Consider the following 23,358-nt stretch of genomic DNA (forward strand, 5'->3'; position numbering starts at 1 on the left):
ATGACCCACCACCCGGCCCCACCATGTCAGCCCAGATGTGCTGAGCTTGCTATTTGGAAGCTGAATTATTCAATGACAGCTTCTGGATGCTGAAGAGCACACCTGGGGCAGGAGGGTGCGCAAGTATCAGTCCTGCTGAAACATCAGGCTACCGGTTAGTCAGCTGCCATCTGCATACAAAACAATTTTGATCTGAATATGCCATCCAGGAGTGATGCAATATTCAGACAACACACACATAATCTTTTCCAGTTAAACTCCTCCTTAGATATAACCACAATTAAGGCCGTATAAATAATTTCTGCGTCTACTTCACTCCTCCTTGCTTAAAAAAATGTGATCTAAAAACACCTACTGAAGAAAGTGTACCTTCTCCCCCTCCCCAGACAAAAAGCCCAGTTGCATACCTTAAAACAAATATCCTATTACCTTGTTTTTCCGCGTGTCTCTTAATTTTCTGTTACAATAAAGCATCACAAGCAGCATGGGCCCTCTAACTAAAACTGCAGGAAAAGGGTGGGGCTTTCTAACACAGTTCAAGCTGCACGTTATTTATGTAACCCTTTGGTTTGAGGCAACAGCCAGATCCTCAGCTGGTGTAAATGTGAGATCTGGGCTGAAGCTAAGGCAGCTCAGGGGCTTCACACCAGGGGAAGGCTTTGCCCCGCCAGTCTCATCGGTGCAGGATGCTCAGACACCCCGCTGATAGCACCCTCCTGGGAGCAGCCACCCAGCATCACCACAAGCCCTGCACAGCATGTGCTGGAGTTCATAGCAACTTTGGGGAAAAAGCACAGCCTTTTGGGTCCTGCTCCTGCGGCGCCTGACACTGCCATGGGGTTAGTGCTAGTCTGTGTGATGCACCTGGGGCTCATCATTTGTGATGGTAGGTCTAACAAGTTACAAAACCTAAGGCTTTCACTTTCTCAGGTGCTGTATTTAATAGAAAACCAGGCAAATGCTCTTATTTGGAGTTTCAGCTGTGAGAACAGTACAGTCTACAGGGCCCAGATTAGAGCAAATGCCATTCAGAATGTTTGCTCTCAGCCATGCCCCTGTTTCACAGGAAGATGAAGCAGCACGAGGAGCTGCCTTCTCATTTGGACTAGCGTCTCATCGCTGCAGAGAGCTGTGGCCCTTTGCCATGGGCCATGCGGTGCCTCTGCAGCCCCCTCCCCATCACCAGAGCATGGAAAGGCGCCTCAGTGCAAAGACAGCCCTAGCCCATCGGCAACGGAGGCTGTTGTGCAATGCCGCCCACACAGCGCAGCAATCCCATACCGTTCCTTCCACATGATCAGCTTATTGCCGCTGCTGAAATCCCACACGTGGGTGCGTGGTGCTCCCCCAGCCCCTTCTCCCATCGGTGCAGGTGGGCTCAGAGCATCCTGCAGCAGAGAGTTCCCCAGGGTGGCTCTGCACAGAGCCGACAACTAATTTCTTTTCCAAGTCTGTGTGCACATCCTTGCAATTTCATCACGCAAACTGTATGTCTTTTTGCCGGACAGGGTAAGTAGAAAGGAAGTAATGGAAGAGTTTTCGCAATGATCTTAAGTATTTCACTTGAAGCCCATTAGTTTGCACACTAAATAATCCCACGTATAAACTTTGTGTATCTATCTCCTGACCTCAGGCTTCTATACCAGGACCTTTTCATTTTCAGCCTGAGGACTGAGAGAGGAAGGCACAACATAATGTTTCACGCAGGCTTCTAAAGAAAATAATTTGGAAACTATTACAGTAATCAGAAACTGGCTTACTGGGTTTCTTCTAATCCACTCTGAACAGGTTTAAAGAATTTAGTGGGGTGATACCCTGTAGCTCTTGCGAGACAACATGTTTCAACAGCTAACACGAACGTGGAAATCCAGAGATGGCTGCTTCTGGGCTGCTCCTGTGAGTGCTGCCAGAAAGTGATTTCAAGACAGCCATTGGCCCTTAGAAACCCTTGTCTTCTGAGACCCCAGGACACAGAAGCAAATGAAAGCATAGAGAAGGGGGGAGGGAGCTCTTACAAAATTAATTGCACAAAAATAAGGCTTTCTAACCCACCTGCTGCCTGAGAATGAACTCTGTACCTTGCTAGTATTAGTTCTGACAAATATATGTCTTTTCTTGACTTTTAAGATTAAGAGCTTCCCTGGAAAATCATCCAGGGGGCATAAATATTGAAAATATGTGACTTGGGGATCCAAACTTTTCTAAGTGCTTTTGCAGGCAGAGGAAATGCGCAGCATGAGAATGAGCAGCCTGCAGTAAAGGACTAAGTGAAAGAGGAGTTCGGTTACGACTAAGCAGACCCAAGCACTAAAAGTTTTTGCCCAACATCACCCTCACTGGATTAAAACTCTGTTTTCTTCCATAGTGGAGACTGTTAAACAAGCTCAGGTAGCACCAGAGACTCACGACCTCCATGAGCAACGTACCAGTTCTTGGTGCAGGGAGATACATTCACAGCTTTTCTTACAAATAACCATGAGCCCTAGCTACAGTCAAACTGCCTGCATCCTCTCATTGCCCGTTCTTTGGGGGCATTTTCGGCCAAGGACATGCCTGTGCACGTTAATTGCACAGAGAGTTTTAAAGATGAGGTGAGGGACCTGCAGACCTAATTTTGGAGATCAGGACAAGCTCAGGGACTGGGATGGGGAAGGAGAGCTGGGCTGCAGAGAGCCGGCTGGGGCGGCCAGAGGACACCTCCAATGCAGATGGGCTCCAGCTCCGTGCCCTGCTTAGACCATCCACGCCAGCCTGGTCCATGAGTGAGGGATCCCATGAAACAACTGCGTGTGCCTTGGTTTCTCTTGGCACGTCCCATGGGTGTCCCTGCGGAAATGTGGTGCTATTTTTTCCTAACCGGTTCTCTCACTGGGGGAGAGAAATTGTCTCTCCTTCAGGACAGCCAGTGAGGTGGCACAGGGCAAACGGCACTGTCAGGGACAGGGCACCTTTCTTCCCTGTCACACTGGTGCCTCCCGGCACGAGTTAAAGCAAAGTAACCCCCACACCTCTGGCAGAGGCAGCCACGAGCCCCGTGCCAGTGAAGGCAGCCTGCAGAGCCGAGCTAAAATCAGGCAAGGGTCTGGATTAACCCTTGCAGCCCTTCCATAGCAAAGTGGAGAGCGACGGGGTCAGCAGCAGCCCCCCCCGAAACTGCAGCGCGTCTCCCTGCTCTTCCTTGAGACTCTTAGAAACGATTTACGATACAACCTGCAGACATCCGAGGAACTACAGCCTGCTCTGGCATCATGGCCCAATTTTTCAGGGTTTGAGGTGGAGAGGACTTTTGCACAGAAGATATGGGACACGAGTATCCCAGCCAGGTACGTGCTGGTGTTCACATGTGCACCTGACGTGCACAAGCCCTGCACCTGGGCACACACCTCCAGCGTGCACATGCATGGAAGAGGCATGAACGCTCCAGGCTAGATAACACGAGATCGTTTGTATTCATTTACAGTAACATTTTGTCCTTGGGACTGCAATTCATCTCACCTATTTTTAGTCATGTTCAGTGTAGACGACTGCATCTATGCTAGTTAACTCCTTTTACAGTCATGGCACTGCGCAGCCACGGCTCCTCTCGCGCTGTGCAGGCAGGTCACACACGCTGCGCTCTGCAGGGGCCTGTTTCCCCCCACAAAGGGAGGCTGGCTCAGATCTAGCTATTTGCCACAAATCCCACCCCAGACATCATTAAGTGCTTTCGAAACCTTCGTATCCGAGCTCTCCTCACCTTCCCCTGCCTTGCCATGTCAGCCTTCCACGATGCTTTTTTTCTGCTCCCTGAAACTTTTCACCTGATTTTTCCCTTCAGCTTCCTCCTTTTCCATCCCCTGATCAGCTTTTGCACTCAGTTTCTCCTCAACTTCCCATTCTGCCTCCACCCCACGCCACCCATCTCTCCTCCCGCTCTGCCCCCGCCGTCGCCCGCAAGCCGACACGGCGGCGGCTCCGCCAACCTCCGCCCCCGTCTTCGCGAGACCCAGCTCTGCCACAGCTCTGCCTGCTCCTGCACCCCACCTCGGGGCACCCACTCACTTCCCCTCGCCCCCATGCCCGCCGCCACTGTGCCCCCACACCTGCACGGGGCCGTCCCCACACCTGCATGGGACTGTCCCCACACCTGCGCCGGGGCTGGTCTCCACATCCCCCCGTCTCCCCCCCCGGCCCCACACCCACACAGGCTCACCCCACGCAGCTGCACGCCGCCATCCCGGCTCTGCCCGGCCTCCTCCGGGCGCTGCTTTGCTCTGCGCAGAGGGGGAAGCCGCAAGGACGTGTGCGATTTACACGTGGCTAAAGCAGATTCCCAGATGGCTTCGCAGCTTCCCTTGTATTCTCTTCAGTCTTCCTGGCCTCCGCGGTCATTTCCCTTTTCCACCTGCCTTTCCCCTTCGCTCCCTTCCTGTCCGTCTTATCTCTCTCTCCTGACCCCGCTCTCCCACGCCGCGCCGCTCCCTCCCCACAGCCGCCCCGTCCCACTCGCCACGGGCACCCGCGCAGCCCCTTGCTCTCCCCGCACTCACGGCATTGCCTCCACTTTGAAGCTCGAACTGGCCTTTGCCCGGCTGCAACGCAAGTGTCGTAAGCGGAGGACAGCTGAAAAGACAATTAGCGAAAAGCTGGGGAGCGTCTGCAGCTAAACTTGACAAAATCCTGGAGAAAACACAGTCAGAAAAGAGTCGTGCTCTAGTTCCAGCTGGAGCATGTGACGGGATCGAAAACCCTTTGTATGCTTCTGTGAGAACAACTAATGGGAAAAAAAGGAAATGGTGACATGACGAGACAGCAAAGAGGCAAAATGTGGGACTAAGGGGAGGAAAGAAAAAAAGGAAAAAAGAAAACAGGAAAAACCAGGTAGATTCTTAGAGGCACTTCACATGCTTTTTTAAAAGTTGCACTTCCTTTGAATTATCTGTGCTGGAGATATTTTCAACCCGGCTCCGCTTCCCTTGAAAGATTAATTTGGCATGCGTTCAATTCTCGGATGAGCTTGCAAAACATGAAAGGAGCTGCAAGTGTCACTAAAATGTAGGACCAGCCTCAATTCTGAGATTCAGAACTGTGCATCTTCCTCCTGGACAGCAAAATGGTGTCTCTTATCCTCTCCCTCCCTCCTCACCTACCATGACCTCCCCATGCCCAGCTCCCAGTAAAAGCAAGTTTATTTTTCTTCCAAATGGCATGATAGGCATTTCAAAATTACACAGGATCCTGATCATGTTGAGGGATTAACTCATCTGGAGTCCGATCCAAGGACACCAAGGGAAAGACTTCTGCTTCACCCCGGGTACACATTGTGTACATCATCAAAAAGAAACACTCTGTTTCCTTACAGACACAGCAGTGGTAGACATAAGTCCCCTTGGCATGAACAACAGCCCTGATCTAGGAAGAGAAACTGCAGTAATTTCAAAATTGTTGGCTGCATTTTCACAAAATGTACTCAAACCATTTTTTCCATTGATCTGATGACTCGGGTTACTCAAACAGCTCCTCAGCCTACTTCCTGTTCTGCTGGAGAGCTCAGCAACCCCGCTAAGAAACAGAGAAAAAAACCACCAAATTCTAACTTTACTTTGAGGTCTGGTGGATGGTTCCTATTTTTGTTCCAAAAATGTATTTATAACTTTACTCCCATCAGTGGGCATAGCAATCTGATCTGTCCTGCTCCCTGAGATGCCGGTTCAGCACAATCGGTGAGCCGAGCCCATGCACCACTGCCAACATGGTCCTCAACTCTGAGCACAAGAGACCTGCTGTAGAAGAGAGGGGAAATTCAGTCTTTGTGCTACATTTTGCTGCTGGTCTGCCGATGCTGTGCTTTCCAAAGGATCCCTGACGGACCCAGCTGGGAGGGGGATTTTGCAATGCGGGCAGCTCTCCATGGTCTAGCCATTTATATAAACAATGCACTAACCTAGCCCATCTGTGTTTCGTGTTATTCTGACTCTGGATCAGATTTAGCCCTTGTGCAAGCCCACCAGACTCAACGGAGCTACAACAGAGTTCATTTGGCCCAATCTCATTCCAGTCTTGCAACTGGAATGAAGCGACGTTCTAGAGCCTCGATTCTTCTCCATAAAAATGGGAGGGAAGTGTAGTTCAAGGAGTCAGTGAGCACTGTTTGCTGGCCCTGGTTCCTGCAGTAGCAAAAGAAGACAGCAAGGGACCAGCAGACAGCAGCAAATAAACACTTTCCAGTGAGATCAGCTGGAACTTCTGCTGCAAAACCAGCCGCTGAACCTACACCTGGAGTCTCTCTCGCTTTTCCAAAAACTACAGGATGTTTTCGAGGTTAGTGGTAAAATCTGTGGCTTTTCATTACCCAATATGAAAATTAATATATCTTAGGGGTTTAAAGGGATTAGCAGGTATTTTCCAAAGTATTTTATCTTTGGAGAATTTATTCCCCAAAATTCTAATGCTAGCTGTGCTGCTTTAGAAACATTAAGTGCCATCACATTGTTAGTGTTTCCTGGGCCAAAGTTTGTTTCTCAGATCCCCACTCTGTTCAATAAACGCTGACACCAAGTAATAACATTCAGTATATGTGTTGTAATGTGTGTTATGTTACAGCTGGCCACGCTGTCTAAACTGACTTGCAATTTAATTCCCAAGCAAGTAACTTAATTGCATAGTATATGGAAACTGTTGCTGTTATGCAAGCCTCTGTTTTCTGACAATAGCCAGTAAAGCTGCTTTCCTCCCTTAATTTTATACCCTGGAAATATTCTAATTCTGTTTGTTATGCCAACAGTAGTTTTAGCTAGTTTTCCAAAGGCAGCTGCTCTCCAGAAGACCATCTGCATGTCGTACACAATCTTCAAAACTGCCCTCCTGGTGCAATTTCACTGAAGTTAACCCTGCAGATGGAGCACCTGAGAAAAGTGCACGGCCCACAGATACATCCAATGCCCATGCCTTTGCTTTGGGGATTATTCCCTTTAAATGTGTAATAGCTCTAAGGATGCACTAAAAGGAAGAATATCTTTGCCTCCTTCCCCTTGGGGGAACAAAGACACATACCTATCAGCTGGAAAGGAGAAAAGTGAACACACAGCATCTTAATTCAAGAGGCAAACTGGAGAACGTGTCAGCGTATCTGATGAGAGTAAATTGAAATCCAAACACCCTTAGAACTGCTAGAGAACACTTGGCCTCGCTTCACACAGCACCTCTGCACTATTCAATGACAAGGCGGTTTAGGACAGTTCAACCCTGCTTGGTATTTTCCAAGCACTGTCAGAGCCTGAGATTCCTTGTCAAAAGACATGTACAACCTTCCATAGATCATTATCCAAATGCAGTTGTTTAGTTGGAAAGTCGAGATTTTTGCTAAAATCTTACAATCTGCACTGAAGTGCTGGCCAGCAGGCTCTGCGCTGCCTCCCCACTTTAACGCAGCCAGAGCTGTTTTCCCATCTCCTGGCAGCTGCTTGTGTCAAAGATCTCTGAATCACATTTGCAGAAAAAAGTGATTAGTTTTCAAATTGTGTTTTATATAAAAAATTGACAGGGGAGCAGTGTGAGCCTCTGTGTGCAGTCTGTATGGTCCTTGTTCTTTGGTGACTGCTAGTACCTCTATCTGTGCTTCTACCTCCAGATTTCGCCTGGGAGATGAGTTTGAATTTCGGCAGAGATGCGAGAGTCGAATGTCACCCACTATTCCAGGCGTCACGACTCACGTACAAACACGAAAGCAGATTTCACTTTAGTTGTGTACGGGCTTTTTGTTTTGGCTAGGGTGGGGAGGGAGAGCTGGCGTTCTCCATTTGTTAAAGGAAAGCTGAATTGCCTTACATGCTCTGCCCTTCTGGCCTTTCTTTCCATTCAGCCCGTTTCTCGACCGACAGAAGCAGCTACTTCAATAGTCCATTTGCCCACTCCTGCAGTTTTAGCATGAGCTCTGCCTTGTTGTCACAGCTGCCAGCTCTTGCTCTCAGGTGGCTGAGACTCCAAGCTTTCATTTTTGGAAAGAAAGTATGTTTCTAGCCTTCTGGCTTGCAGAGAAAAGACTGAAAAATTGCCCTGACTATGACTTAAAGGCATAGAAACTAGGAAAACAATCAAACAAACTCAGCACTTCCAAAAAAACCCCTGAAACATTTGGTGGTTTTTAAGGCAATCCTCATTGTTTTGGGGAGAGCTTGAGTTGGCAGTGTTTTAACAGTAAATGCATGGTCGAGGGAGCTGACGAGCTGGTACACACATGCTGGCCTCGACTGCTTGTCCCACTGCAAGCACTAATCACCCCCCACTGCAGGGGGACCCGGAGCCACCGCAGACAGCAGCAGAGCCATCCCGGCTCCCATCACTGCCAGGACCAGCACGGAGCACAGCCCGCTCCACCACTCGGCCACTGCCAGCCCCTTGCCTCTACACGCCTCGATGATAAAAATGTCCATATTGTCCACACCATAAGATCCACCCTTCAGTAACACTAAAATTACAGCGGGCCAGAAAAATGCTTACAAACCTTCCTATTGCAGGTAAACCCCAGGATCCTCCCACGAATGGAAAAGGTCTTTCCTATGGCCCCTGCCCAAGAGGGGCTCCTGTTAAAAAGTTTGCTGTCCCACACTGCAGCATCTTTTTTCTCCTTCTTTTGTGCCTGAACCCTCCCAAGGCACATAAAGAAGGGGCTCAGAAGACAGACAAGGTAAATCTCAGCAAAGGAGGCTCCGCTCCAGATGCCAAGGGATGGACTTCAGCTGAGGAGATGGCGCAATGTGTCCCAGCCAGGCAGAAAACACAGCGGGGAACAGTAAACCTGACGATGGCTCATCATATAGCAAATGCACGTGTTCCTTCCCCTCTGCCTGGGGAAACGCTGCGGCACGTTTTGGCTACAGCAAAGTAATTACTAGCTGTTTGGTCGTTTCCCTTTAATGAATCAGTTGAATGAGACCAGTGTGAGTGCCGGGGGAGTGAAAGTCTGCCATTCAGCTGTCTGCAAACTCCAGCTTCTCTGAAGATTTCTAGATCAGATTTCAGGGCCCCAAGAGTTTGGGTTATTTTTCTAAATGAGGTTCGACACTGCATCTTCCGGAGAAGCTGCCAGTTATCTACAAAACCTACAGCTCTTATTCATTCGATACCACAGGTTTCAGTTTGAATCACAGCAATGTGTGGTTGACCTCAGATTAAACTAAAGTACTTGCTCCATGGCATTAGACTTAAAGGTTGGCCAGCATGAGAGCTGGATGGAGCATGGATTTTTTTACATCAGAGCTCAACCGAAAAAATCAGGGAGAGATGTTCCGGTTCGGCTGAACACAGCTAAAATCATGGGGCTGTGGAAGGAAAACTCCAAAATGTCTCATCTCATTTGGAGCCAAAGCAAAAGGAGGTGTTTCATTTTGTGTTATGTAAGTTCTAAAAAACCTTTTCTTCTTTCAATGTTTTTTAGCGGTGAGGTCAACTTTTAAGTGAAAAATGCCATTTTGAATCAAATCTACATTTCAAATGCTTGCAAAACATAAACAAACCATTCCCAAAATGAAACGGTTCATTCTGAAAGTGTCAGAATGACATGCATTGCTATTTTTAACAACCCTCCCTCTTCCCCCACCTCTGTATTTTTTTCTAGGCCATAACTATTCAGAAAATGTGTTTGAATTTGTGAATCATTTTGACTCCCCCTCCCCCTTGACATTTGCTGGAAAATTTACTCTCTGCCAAAAAACTGTTCTTCCAGCTCCAGCCAGCTCCTACAATCTTCTGTCTTGCTAGGGTTTGTCTGGATGGGGCTGGGGGTCTGACTGCTTTGGGGACACAGCACAGATGGTCCAGAGGAAGGTTGGAGGAGGTCAAACCCCAGCATCTCTCAAGGCAGCAGTGGGCCAGGAGGTCAAACCCCAGCATCTCTCAAGGCAGCAGTGGGCTCTGTGGCATATAACAGCCCAACCCTCCACTGTGCCTGCCCTGAAGAAGCCCTGAGACACCCTCTCCTGAGACCAAACAGGGAGTCGGACTCTGACAGAAGCCACCACGCAGAGGGAGTTCCTCATTGGGCTGCAGCTTCCGGATATTAGGGGAGTGCTTCGAGTTTTGGTTCTCTTGGAAAAATCTTGCATTCAACACTAGGCCCCTGAAGGTTAAAGGGGTGTACCATGGGGGCTTGAAGCTGACTCCTATCAAGTTTATGGAAATTTTGGCTTTGGATTCGACGGAAACATGACGGCTCTGGGGCTTGCAATGCAATACAGAAGCTTGATTCTTCACAGCCTGGCAACTCGTAGAACAATTTATGCCTTTGCAATGTGAGTGTAAATGTTACTGCTCTCATTTGTGAATGTTTTGCTCCTACCCTGAAACTTTTAGCAAGTGGAAAACTTGGATCTCTTTCTCTAGGTCCTCACATCCAACCTATCTGTAAGTCTTGCAGATTTTTTCAGGATAACATCCCTAACAGAGTCTTTCCAACCTACCCACCCAACTAAAACTCACCTGCAGGGCTCATCGCCTCATATCTCAATTTCACATCTGTCGTGGTTTAACCCCAGCCAGCAACTAAGCACCACGCAGCCGCTCACTCACTCCCCCCTATCCAGTGGGATGGGGGAGAAAATCAGGAAAAAGAAGTAAAACTCCTGGGTTGAGATAAGAATGGTTTAACAGAACAGAAAAGAAGAAACTAATAATGATAATGATAACACTAATAAAATGACAACAGTAGTAATAAAAGGATTGGAATGTACAAATGATGCGCAGGGCAATAGCTCACCACCCACCGACCGACACCCCGCCAGTCCCCGAGCAGCAATTCCCTGCCCCCCCCCAACTTCCCAGTTCCTATACTAGATGGGACGTCCCACGGTATGGAATACACCGTTGGCCAGTTTGGGTCAGGTGCCCTGGTTGTGTCCTGTGCCAACTTCTTGTGCCCTGGCTGGGCATGAGAAGCTGAAAAATCCTTGACTATAGTCTACACAATACTGAGCAACAACTGAAAACATCAGTGTTATCAACATTCTTTGCATACTGAACTCAAAACATAGCACTGTGCCAGCTACTAGGAAGACAGTTAATTCTATCCCAGCTGAAACCAGGACAACATCTCAATAGTCTTTCCTCTGCAGTCTTGCTCTGCAAAGATCCACCAAACCCACTGCTGAAAGAGCGCTTTTCTAATCTGTCATTTGGCCCCTCTGCAGCGCTCTCAGCCTCCATACCTTAACTCCTTCTCCTGAGGTGCAAGTCTAAGCTACTTGACTTTTCTTTCAAGGCTGTGATTTATTCTATTCCCTCACTTCTTATTTCAGTGCTGAAAGGTCAACTCCTGCGTATGCTCAAGCATGAGATCAGCCTATATTAAACAGGCTCCTCTGAGCTTTCTCCCTTCTGGGAAGAGTTCCCATCCACAAGAACAAACCTGGGATCTGGAACTGCCTTTAAGCTGCCCAAAAGCTCAAAGACCAAATATCAGAGCTGGTCGGGCTGTACAATACAGGGACGGACAAGAACAGACAAGGTGGTATCGTGCTACCTCTGCCTTTCCCTCTCATTACCAGCTCAGCACCTGGTCAACGTTATGGTCACTTCCAACCACCTGGACTCCCACGCTGCCTTCCTTGGCTCAAAAAAGCCATTCCAGCAACGAAGGGTAACATGAGAAAACAGAGACCTGAGGAGAGAGGCCAAGCTTTGTCTCCTTGAGATGAGACATAGATGAGGGGCTGCTAACGGTGGAGGAGCTGAGCTGTATCCCTGGCTTCAGACCATTTGTTTTAACCTTGCTGTGCAAGGGAGCTTTCACGAGAGCCAGACAACATTAGTTGCTCCCTCCTCCAAGAGAGGGTCTGTTTCAGTTCAGAGTTGCTTTCCAGAAGTTCATCCTGAACGTAAGAGTTTTACACAGCCTTTTTTTCAGCGATGGTACATCTTGCTCAAAAAACTGCAACACGCACTGTTTGTGTGTGAAGGTGGCAACGTGACACCCGACAAGGCAATTCTGTTGGCTTTGCAAAAAGATCAAGGTTAGTTCCCACTCTGCTAAAAGTACAGAAGGGAAATACAGGATTTGTCAAGCTGAGAGAGATAAACTGGATTGGGAACATTTTATATACAAATTCCTAGGAGAACATTAAAACAATGGAGCCGGGAAAGCACACTTGTCAGGGTTTTTTCAAACAATGGGTTTCACATATTCTTTTAAAATACAACAGTAATTCAGGTGGATAGAGATAAGACACAGTTCTAAAATCTCTTTCCTTTGTTTCCTTTCTGGACGCCCTGGTCTCCACCCCAATAACACATTCCCACCATGAAACCCCAGGGTGAAGGGCTGTCAGCCCTAAGTAAATACAGCTCCGAGGAGATAATAATTAGCATGCTCTTTCTGAAGCTGCTTGGCAATTGCATTTCCAACTGCCTCCTACTTCTGTGACCACATGCCTTGCTTTCAAGGCGTATCTATTAATGGCAGCGCGAGACTGCCCGAAGCAGCAGGAATGGGGGTTGCTGCATGGGGGTGCAGCTGTGTGCCAGTCCCCAGCAAGAGCAGGATGAGATGGCGGGACTTGGAGGCCAGCGCAGTGCCAGAAAGCGGCGCCCAGCTCTCCTCCTCCTCATGCTGCCATGACAGGCACCTACCTGGGCAGTGGACACTCGCTGCTGTCTCATGCTCCCATCTGCAACAGCACAGAGAGGTGGAAATACCACCCTGGGGCCTTTCATGGTCACTTTGTGGGGGTACCGAGGGCAGCACGAGGTACAAGGTGATGCTGAATGGGAGCTTCAACGGAGCTAAGCTGATGCTATGCAGACATGGACAAAAAAAAAAGGAATTGGACTCCATTTCAGAGTTCAAAGAAATGTTTGAACCTGTGGGCACTGATTCAGGCTCATCTCTAATTATATCTCAAGCTCAGCCTTTTAAGCTAGGTCTGTAGTCCTCAGTAAGGGCCACTTTGCAGTTGTTATTTGAGTTCCTTGCCAATCTGTTGTTGGATTTTCCACTTGACATTATTAAGGGATTAAGTTGTTTGTCTCATCGTCTTTTATCTGTCCTGTTCAGTTTCCTACAAACAGACTTTAGCCAGATCAGAGAAGATAGGAGGAAAAAAACCCCCTAACCCAACACTTTCAAGATATAATCACGGTTTGGGATTTGTCGTTATTATTGTTTAAATTTATTACTTTGGATATGTCAACTTTGCTGACTCCTTTAATCTGGAATGTATTAAAGAAAGCATTAGGCATTACAACATGTCATTGGATTATACTGTCCTGATTCAGCTACAGCTGTGGAAGAAATATATAACAGGAGATCCTGCAGAGTTATACATTTTAGACTTAGATCATCAATTGCCATAGAGAAGATAAAAACAAATGTAGCCAAGCCTGGAAAGAATGTTGCTAAAATTGGAGAAACATTTAATGTGAGTAGCCTAGGGGTGCAATAACTTTGACTGTAACTTAACAAAACCCACCCACATAAAACATACCAAGAGAGATTGCAGATTGGACTCTCTGATCTGCAGTCTGCCAAAAAAGCAAACCTGACTTTTTTCCCCTTCCTACAGATGCAGGCTTGAATGGTCCCTGCAGAGTGTTAAATATATATTACCCATTATAGCAACCATATTACATTTGAACATGTTGCTAATTCTCCCCCGGCGGCTCTGTACCTTGCTTGCAGTGGGAGGATGCCCCTGCGTATCGAACAGGGCTTGTGGCTGCCGGCAGAGCAATTCCTATGGTCCACATGGTGAGAAGGAGCTTGTTCACCTCCCCCTCACCCCGGCTCCTCCTCGGCACCCTGGTCTTCTCTCTTTTGAGGGGTATACATGGGCTGCCTCGACCATTGTATTTAAGTACCCATTTAACGAAAATGTTTTGAATACGTTTAGCTCAATGCGAAAAAAGCTGTTTCTATGCCTCTCCAAAACGCCTTGTCCAAGTACGGCTGCAATGAACAAGGCTCAGCGGTGAGCTGAAGGCCAGGCTCCACTCCTGCCCTTTTCCCAAGCAGCAGGGATCAGAGATTGTTTAGCGAGAAATGAGAAAAAAACACTCAACTGTAAAATGCACTTTCCCAAAAGTCCCCCCGCAGATCTTTCCGTTCATAAAACTCCTGTCCCCAAAGGCTCTGAAGCACTGTACCTATCGACAGGCAAAACCCCTGCGGGGACCACATCTCTGCTTCATTAATTCAGTTTAACATGGATTTACCACAAGATGTAACTGGATACATGCAGGGGAGAGCAAGGCGAAAAACGATCAAGGACCAAATATGCAGCATGCTCCTGCTGGCTTCAGTGGAGCTACAACAGCTTTTATCAGCATTTTATCTGACCCTAACAAAAGGAGCAAATTGTTTAGCAAAGGAAGAGGGTTCTTTGATTCTATCTTGCTGCAGACAAATTGCCCAAGCAAGGGCAAAGGGACAGGAAGCGAAGGGGGAGGAGGAGGAGGTGATGCTGAAGGTAGGTGCTGCCGTTGTTCAGCCCGCTGCTAACTTCCACTCGGTGCCACGTTTCTGACGGCCCCTTCTGCAAACGCTGACAGGACGGGGGCGAGAGGGTTGGGCCTGCTTCCTGGCATCGCCATCCTACCAAGACATTGTGCTGGTTATTCCTGGTGCTGATATATTGGTCTTCATTCAGGCAAAGCCCAAAGCATTCAGGGGGAGGGAAGGGAGTTTTGTGACAGTGAAGACTGCGGGCTGAGGCCTCCACTCCGCTTCACACAGTCCAAGAGCCCTACTTTCCAAAACCCCAAGTACAAGACTTAAAAGTCAAGGATGAAAGTCCAGAAGCCAAGGATGAAACCTGAGGCAAAACTCACATCAGTTCAGCGAGGTCCACACCACAGCAACTGCAGGTGCCGACCTCTCTGCAAATCCAACATGTGAAGCAAAGAGTGAGGAGACAATCTGATTCTGTCCTTCGAATCAAACTCATTAAAACATCCATCGGTATGTCACTCCAGAGCCCATATGTGTCTTTCAGGGAGACAAGGGATGCTTTACTATTACTTGAAACCGCAACAGTGCTGAACACTAATGCAGTTCCTGTTGTGTAGTGCTGATCAGATAATACACTGTACCGCTTACAAGAAGTCATAAGTGCTAAGCACTTGTTGTTTTACCCCCTAGTTCTCCTTCCAAAAGCAATCCTTGTGTTTTGGCTAGCAATAAGTCTTAGATCTGAAAGGAAGAACTGAATTCCTTCTACTAGGCTGTCTCTTTTTCTACATCATTAATGAAAAGAACATTCTTTACTATAAAAAACTCACTTCTTTCTTCTCACGGCTGAAATGTATGATGACATTGAAATAAATATTGTGAGAGGGAAAAGGCTAATATGGGTCTTAGCAGCTTGCAGCAGCTTCAGACTCCAGTATTGCCTATCTCTGAGAAACTAAGGTCAGAAAATGCCAGCACTCAATCAACACAACCCATGGCTGACTACGGCAGTGAGGATCTCCACAGGCACGCAGCCATGACAGCAGCTCTGTGGTGGCAAACTCCCACCGTGGCTGGGAAAGAAGCAGCTGCATTCTAAGTTTTCCAAAAGCCTCCACCAATTCTGAGCATGTTTGTGGCACATACATCCAGAGTGAAACTTGAAGCCGGAGACCCTGAACTTCTGAACATACCCATGCCAACTCATGCTGAAAAGCACTGCTGGGTGATCATCCCTGTTACAGAGTGAATCACATATTTTGCTGCCTAAACACTGATTTAAAAAGCCAAATCAGAGGCACTTGCTTTCCAAGCTGGTAGACCTCAGACTGGAGTAGCTTCCTGAACTAAATGCAGCCATTGTGCAGGCTATGCATGACCTGGCTTTTTATGCGTATGAATAAGAATTAAATTTTGATAAATTTTACAGAAGACATTCATAAGTACTTTACAAGCAGATTTCTCTGTCTTAAGCACAGTCCTGGGCTAGTCCCCAAGATCCCATCAGAGTCAACAGAGGAGAAAGGTACTTTAGGAGAAGACTTATCCCGAGGAGACCTCCAAAGAGGCTGAGCAAGATGGATTCCATAAAAGGGCCATGTCAGGTGACCCAACAAGTGTGGAAGCCCACACTCCCTGAAAAGTCACATTTGAGAATAGGGATTAGGCTGCGAAGTTACTCACTGATTTGAAAATGTTAACATTTTGTTTTCACTGTCTGTTAAATATTAACATATCTTTCTTAGAAAGCTTGGCTGTGCTTCACTGGAAGAAAGCAGGTCAAATTTAGTGCACAAATTTACCTACTGGTATAAACAAAATAATCTCTAACAATTACAGAAGACTAATCTTAGCCGAAGCAACATTTAACATCACACATAGATGCCATTATTTCTCTAGTGAGTTAGAACAGATTTACATGTAAAGAAAACATTAGCTCAGCACTGGCTTTCAGTCATCACATGGCACGCAAGAGCTCAGTGCTGCGTTAATATTTTCTTCACATGCAAATCTGTCCTAACACATTATAGAAATAATATGGAAAACATGAGACAGGTGCTGACTACAGTTTGATTGGGTTTTTGTCATTGCAAGGCTCTAAAAAGGTAAAGACAAAACCGTAAATTTTGCGCTGATCTGGGAACTTCACTCTGTGGACATTCAGCTTAAAACCCAAAGGGTCCAACCAGCCAAGCTCCTGACATCCTGTGATCCCCATCAAAAGGGAAGGAAACCTGGCTGTTTCCAAAGCCTGGGACCCTAAGGATGATGGACCTAATGTTTGTTCTTCCTGCACCTCGGAAATGCTTTGGGCTTTTTCCCCCTTTTTATGAATGTTTTCAGTATGAAATTGTTTGAGAAACAAAATATGCAAGAGACAACAGCTGTGCCAGCAAGTGAGTTCCCCTATGAAAAGGATCTGCTATGTGCCATGTAATTCCTGCACTGTCAATCATGGAAAATGTGAGCAGAGAAGAAACCCTTCCCAATGAGCTTAAAAGTGCTGATGAAAATGGACTTGAAATGGCACCGTTTGTCTCTCATCGGGTTATGACAGCATCTTCACCTAGCCTCCATGGGTGGGAGTCCATAAAAAAGCTGCTTAGTCCCCTAGAAGGCCACATGAGTAGGTAGAAGATAAGCTACCAAATAGAGAATGGTGCTTTGTGAACTCCCTGGAGCGCACAGCCTCCATCTACGAAGAGCCTGAAGCTCTGCCCAGCCCACCGGGCATGAGGGGTTCCTGATCTTGTCCCAGCAGACAAAACATGCCGTGCTGCCAAGTTTGCTGAGCGTGGTGCTCTGAGAGTGGAAACACAGAGGTGTCCATCTCATTCTCCTCTTCCTCCTAGTGCTCCCACAGCAGGGCTGAAGGAGGCTCCATCCTTTGGCAGCTTACCCGGTGTGCTAAGCACCTTCCGTAGGCAATGATATGCATTACTAGAGTAACAGTCGCTCTTCAGAGCAAGCATGCAGGGCCCTCATATGGTAGATGTTATACTGATACTAAATTGGTGATACCACTCACAAGCTCATAAGCTTAGGAACTTTTAAGACAAACATGGTGGGAAGAAGGAGTAAAATACATAAAAACGTTCAGCATGAAGATATACATTCACGGGGCTTGCATGCATCACCATAGCCATGTGGTCATGGGTTTCTGTTACTTTCTGATCACAGTGACAGCTAGGAAAGGGAATGAAAGTGTATTTAATTTGATTGATTTTTATAGGAACAAATCAGGAGTGCTGTTGTCAGCTTATGCCTTGGAACATCTCAAAGAGAAATAAGCAAGGGTCCCACAGGCCCTTGGCTGACACTAACCCTATCTAAACTTGGCTCCTTTCAGAAATGCGTTACAGCCATTGTGAGTCAAACAAATAAATCAATTAAAAAAATCACCTGTCAGCAGCAATGCCATTAGCTTTTTCCAAAAGCTCTTGCCATTTTGCATAGGTTAATGGAAGTCTCTTATTCTGAGCAAGCTGCTCTGCCTGTTGAAAGGAGCAGCGGTTTCACAATGTACTGAGAGTCGCTTGATTACTATTCTGCCATACGTCCCAGTGTTTTCATTTTCACAGTGGCTGTGGGAAAGTCAGGAAGAGGAACACTGCAGTGTCTTGCACTGTTTTTTCCAGGAGGGTGGGGTTTTTCCCCCTTGACATGTCATTTTTCTATAGTAGGTACTTGCACAATTTCTGCCTTTCCCTCCACTCGCCTGTTGCTTTGTCTCTAGTTGCCAAGGAATTGACAAACTAGGGAATTTAGGTCAATGACGACGACTCATGTAATGACCAGCATTGGAATATCTTTTCCTTAAGGGGCACAGCCAGCTTTCAAGACTGGGGCCAAGCCTCCTGTTGCTGAGTACACCTTGGTCTATCAGCTCTCCCTTGGGAAGAGCAAACAGAGTCCCCGAGGAACAGCAAAACTCATAGACTCGTGTTTTCCCATTGAAGTCAATGGGAGTCACAGCTGAACGGGGCTTATTTTTGGTGCGAAATCCCCCTTAGGAGCCAGGCTGCTGTCTCGGGCTACCTGGGCCACTCAGAGCCTGGAACAGGGAGCACAGTGGGTGAGCAGAGGCACCTGCTCCTTCCCCAAACTGCCCGCGCTGCTGTCGTGGCAGGCGTGTAGCAAGCGTTGCATTGTCAAACCGCAGCATCCCCATCCCAACATGCTGCCTGGACAGGCTGTCCCTCCCACACAGACTGAGAAGTGTAATCACTCAAGTGCTTTTGAAACCTTGCAAGCATCAATAAACAACTGTGGGGTTTCTCCAACAGCAGCCCACAGTCTGGAGAAAGCCACAGCTGCAAAAGCCCTTACGTGGAGGTTTACTCAGACCTTAAGTGGGCTTGCAGTTAGGCAACAGCAAAAGTTCAAATTGCTCTTACTTCCACTGCACTTCAGAAGCCTGCTATGATGACAGCAGGGTCACTGTATCCCAGCACTGTGCAGCCCACTGGGCACCACAGCACACCAGGGACAGGCAATATACTGAGCAAACTATTTCAATAAACAAAGGCAGAGCCCATATCAGCCACTGAGCTGCTCCAGGTCACAGAGTCCAAAAAAGTATCCAGACTCCCTCCCTCCCCTTCGCTAGGCAACATCATTTTCTTACTGGCCAATTTGCAGGCCCGACCGCAAACGAAGTTTCCTACCTGAAGTACAAATGGAGGACAAGTCCGTGCCAGCCGGAAGGATCTGCCCATTTCCCGGGGATGCCAGGAGGAACTACAAAAGACAGCCGGACATCCCTAACAGATTTGCTAAGCCAGACAGCCTCCAGAAAGGAAGGGCAGAAGCAAGCCTGCTGTTTATCAAATCTGTAAATATGCTATGTGAGATATGCGGTGCAAACCATATCTGCAGCAAGAACTGCTTTCCTGTCGCTCGTCTTTACCTCTCCTCCAGGTACAATAGCTCTTCCCCTGTACCAGCAGCACCTGGTGCAGACAGGCAGAGCTCTCTGCCTGCCCAGCATTTATCTACTCAACTCAGAGGCACAAGGTTGGTTTCTGTTGGCCGAGATCTCCCAGAATTTATTTTGACGGAAAAGCATGAGTTGCGGAGAGAGCTTCTCACACATTCTCCCTCATTACACAACTCATTTCCAGACCGTATGCGTTGTTAAAAGGAAACAGTGAGTTCATGAAAACAAATGAGTGTGCAACCTGAGACTGCTTCAGTAGCTGCCTTCTGCTGTCATTTAAAAGATGTTGCCAACCGGTACACAAAGTTGGGTGTTATTTATATGAATCAGCTTTGAATTACTGGGCATTTGCGCACGATCCTGCTGAGAAGTTGACTATAACCTGCCAAAGCCAGTGATCAGCCCTGCACGGGACCTGTGGAGCCCAGCGGAAAGTATCATTGTAAATTAGCCCAGCCACTCCTGCTGAGACGACTCCAGCACTGAAACACAAAATCAAGTGCACCTCCGCACACTGCCTGACACATTTTGGACCAGATCTTCATCTCGTTTAGCTTGGAGTAGTCCCACTGAGCCCAGCAGAGTTACTCTGTTCTTAGACCTGATCTGAGCTCACTCTGATCCAGGCCTTTTGGCAATACAAACGAGCCTTGCCTGTTCACTGCTGAGCCACCAGCCTGGCTGAGCTCGCTGGAGGCCACCGGAGGCTGTGCAGAGTCAGCTTGAGGCTCCAGGAAGCTTTCCACAAGAGCATCAGGCATGATTTTGCCCATCAGCGAACTGTTTTCCGCAGCAAATCAGTGGGATCTGGCACTAGGAACAGTCATTAGTATGGAGAATAGAGCAAAGATTACTACAGCTCATGCACACAAAACCAGGAGAATTTAATCAGCAGAGGGATTGTAGCAGCTCCCAAAGGGAGCAAGCTGATTCATCAGTTGAGAGCCCCGAAATACAAAACTGTCTGCAAACACGATGAGCCATAGACTCATAACTTCATTAACTGTGCTTTTACTCAACTGCTTCTCCATCCTGAGCAGAACTGAGCCTGAGTTCTTGGAACAGGACAAAACAAGTAGAAAAGCAAAGATATTTATGTCAGCCTGCTGAGTGTTGTACAAACCACAGTCTGTCAGTTCTTCATGAGTTTGATACCTTCACTTTACTTAGATGCTTCCCTGTACCAGTTTTCCTCGTGTCATTGAGCTTAGCAAGAGTTTCGCTATTGTGTCTACAGAAAGTTAAACATAGTGAACCACATCACTGAAAGTTGACAAGCCTTTATCAAACTCCTTAAAATTAAGGAGCCACTGGGTTGCCCTGTATTTTTCAGGGTCTGTCAGTGTGAGGCTCCAGTGCTGAGCCCAAATCAATGTAATGTCTCACCGCCAGAGGATGGGAGAGCCCACGTCATGGTCGGAGAACCTCGTGATCGGCACCCTGAGGTAAAGTGGTCCAAAGCCCTCTGGATAAATGGTGTGGCAGCTCAGAGCAAAGCAACACATGCTTTGTGTGGAGCATTCAGACATGGAAAGAACTCCCCAAGTGACGCAAGATATTCCAGGAGTGTCTGCCTTTGGAGAGCGCCTCAAAGCCCTCCTGTCCAAGGAGACCTTTCTGCTCTGAGGGTAATACAACACTGATGCTTTCTCTCACCTGAAGACTCCCAACCAGCCCCACAACAAACAAAGATCCAGAAACAAATGAACTTAATATAAAAACCTAGTAAATATGTGCTTACCTAAAATATAAGATACCCTACAAGCAAAAAGTTTTATTCAAAAGGGGAATTACCAGAAATTCCAGAGATTTTTGCTTCCATGTGAAAGGCACACAGACACTACGGTGATGGGCATCAGTATAAATTTTAACAGACAGTTGGCCCACACAGTTTCGACTCCAAGGAGGAAATAAATTCTCCTTTAGGCTCATGTAAGTCATGGGAAACCTCCAGCACCCAGGGAACCTGTGCTGAGGGAAAGCTGAGTCTCATAACCACGTCAGCAGAAGGCTGCAGTCCGTGGGTGCATGTTAAGCATGCCAGCGGGCAGGCTGCAGTGCCGGGGAAGCTCTGCGAGGACTGTGCACAGCGGGATGGGTACTGATACTCTCCCCTGCGAGCAGGGGATTTTCAGACTAGGAACAGGGAGCTTTTCACGGGAGGAAAAGCAAGCACCACTGAGCAAATGGGAAGTTTCTCTGCAGTCCTCTGCCCTCCTGCTGCAGCTGTGCCTTGGAGGGGGAACGCTGCCAGTGCTCGCCCCACCTCCCCAGGTCTGGTGCAAGACTCACCACTCGGGGCTTCTGCTGGTCCAGGGTCTGCAGGAAGGCCGGTGTCTGGTCCAGGGTGCGCTCAGGGTCGCTGGAGATGTCCTCCTCGGACTCCTCCCAGGATGAGGAGAAGCCAGTGGAAGAGGCTGAGGACGATGACAGCTTCCGGACGGGCAGGCTGCCGGGGGGCACGGCGCCCGCCTCCTCCTCCGGGCCCCCCAGGTCCGTGACGATGACGGCAGGAATGCTCCCGCCGACGGCTGGGCACTGGCCCGCAAGTCCTGTGGGGGCCACCACCACCTCGCCTTGCCGCGGTGCTGGCCCTGACGGCTCCGGGGGGGGGCTGCTGCCCTCCACCAGCCCCACAGCTGGGACCACCATCACCACCGACCTCCCCAGGGGCTCTGCAGTGCTCGGCCAGACCTGCACCCCAGCAACATCGGGGACCTCACTCTCCCCGTAGGCTCGCGGCCGAGGTCCGCTTCCAAGTCCCACCGTCGGCGCCACAGGGCTGGCGGGCCGGGACCGGGATGGCCGGGGGCTCCGAGGCGGCTGGGCGGCGGAGCTGTGCGCCTGGATGTGTGCCTCGAAGAGCCCCACTTTCTGGTTCACCTGGACATTGTGCAGCTCCCGCTGAAGTTGCCACGCTGCGGGGGGTCCTGGCTGCCCCTCTTCGCCCCGGCTGCCCCGCCGACCCCTGGGGCTGCCGGGCTGCCGCGGGGGGTCCTCGAGCGGCGGGAAGAGGAAAGCGGGGCCACGGCGCGGGGAGCGGGGTGGCACAGGGGCCGGGCTGAAGGCGGGGAGCGGGCGGCAGCTGCTGGGTGTCTCCGGGCCCCTGGGCAGCACTTGTCCGGGAGGAGGCGGCGTCTTGCTCCCTCCGCTTGTCACCTCGCTGTTGCTATTCATCATCACCAAGCTATTGAGCGCATAGCAGTACACGGCCATAGTAGTCAGCCGGGGCGCACAGGGGGGCCGCCGCCACTGCTGCCTCAGCGCTCAGGCTCCGCGGCGCTGCTGAGGGTCTCTCCACGCTGGGACCAGCAGCATCGCCGGGAAGCAGCAGGGGAGCTGGGCTGGACCTGGCCCACAGCTCCATAAAACAGGACGGCTGCGGGGGGAGAGAGAGAGAAAGGCAAGCAGTGAGAGTAGCTCTGCGTCCCCCCTAAGCTCACCCTCCAGCTGTGCCCACAGCTGGCCGGACTCTTCCCTTCCTATGTGCCTCCCCCAGTCCCTGCACACACCTGCATGCAGCCTTAGCGTGCCACCCCTGGGGACACGGCCCAGCCTGGTTGTCAGAAGGGTCTGAGCCAAGAGGAAATCAGATTTGGGGCTGTTTCCCCTCTTGCCTGCCTTCCCTGCCCCCTCTCCAGGTTGCCTGTCGACGCAGCCACAGCAGCCGTGTCCAAGAGGACATACAGCCAGCGGCCGTTCCCACAACTGAATTAGGGAGTTATGGCCAACTGGTGTGAGCTGAAAGTTGGCAGCTTTCAAGTTTTGGCCCCAAAAGCTGACATTTTCTGAAGAAAGGGAAAAACTCCAAACAGCTTAAATTTGCCACCTTCCGGTTTGCCCCCTACAACCAAGATCAAGTCTCAGGCATGGATTGCTGTTCGATGATACACGTGAAGGCTCCCTGCTTGCCCAGTTTTGTACAGTACGGGTCCACGTCTCCACTACTCCCCTAACTTACCATGTGCAACAGCATGGCCTCACATATTTTCACACGTGCCCT

At 48.9% G+C, this 23,358-nt stretch overlaps 1 protein-coding gene across 1 annotated transcript in view; it reads right to left on the minus strand.

The window, feature by feature from the left end:
• Nucleotides 1-23,358, minus strand: part of ITPKB (inositol-trisphosphate 3-kinase B) — a 71,955-nt gene that overhangs the window by 47,540 nt on the left and 1,057 nt on the right. The window contains exon 2 of the mRNA XM_049833636.1: nucleotides 21,648-22,734. Within this exon, the coding sequence (XP_049689593.1) occupies nucleotides 21,648-22,571 (924 nt within the window). The 5' untranslated portion in view covers nucleotides 22,572-22,734. The remainder of the gene's footprint in view (nucleotides 1-21,647; nucleotides 22,735-23,358) is intronic.

The sequence above is a fragment of the Accipiter gentilis genome, chromosome 30, assembly GCF_929443795.1.
Source record: "Accipiter gentilis chromosome 30, bAccGen1.1, whole genome shotgun sequence".
Classification (NCBI taxonomy): domain Eukaryota; kingdom Metazoa; phylum Chordata; class Aves; order Accipitriformes; family Accipitridae; genus Astur; species Astur gentilis.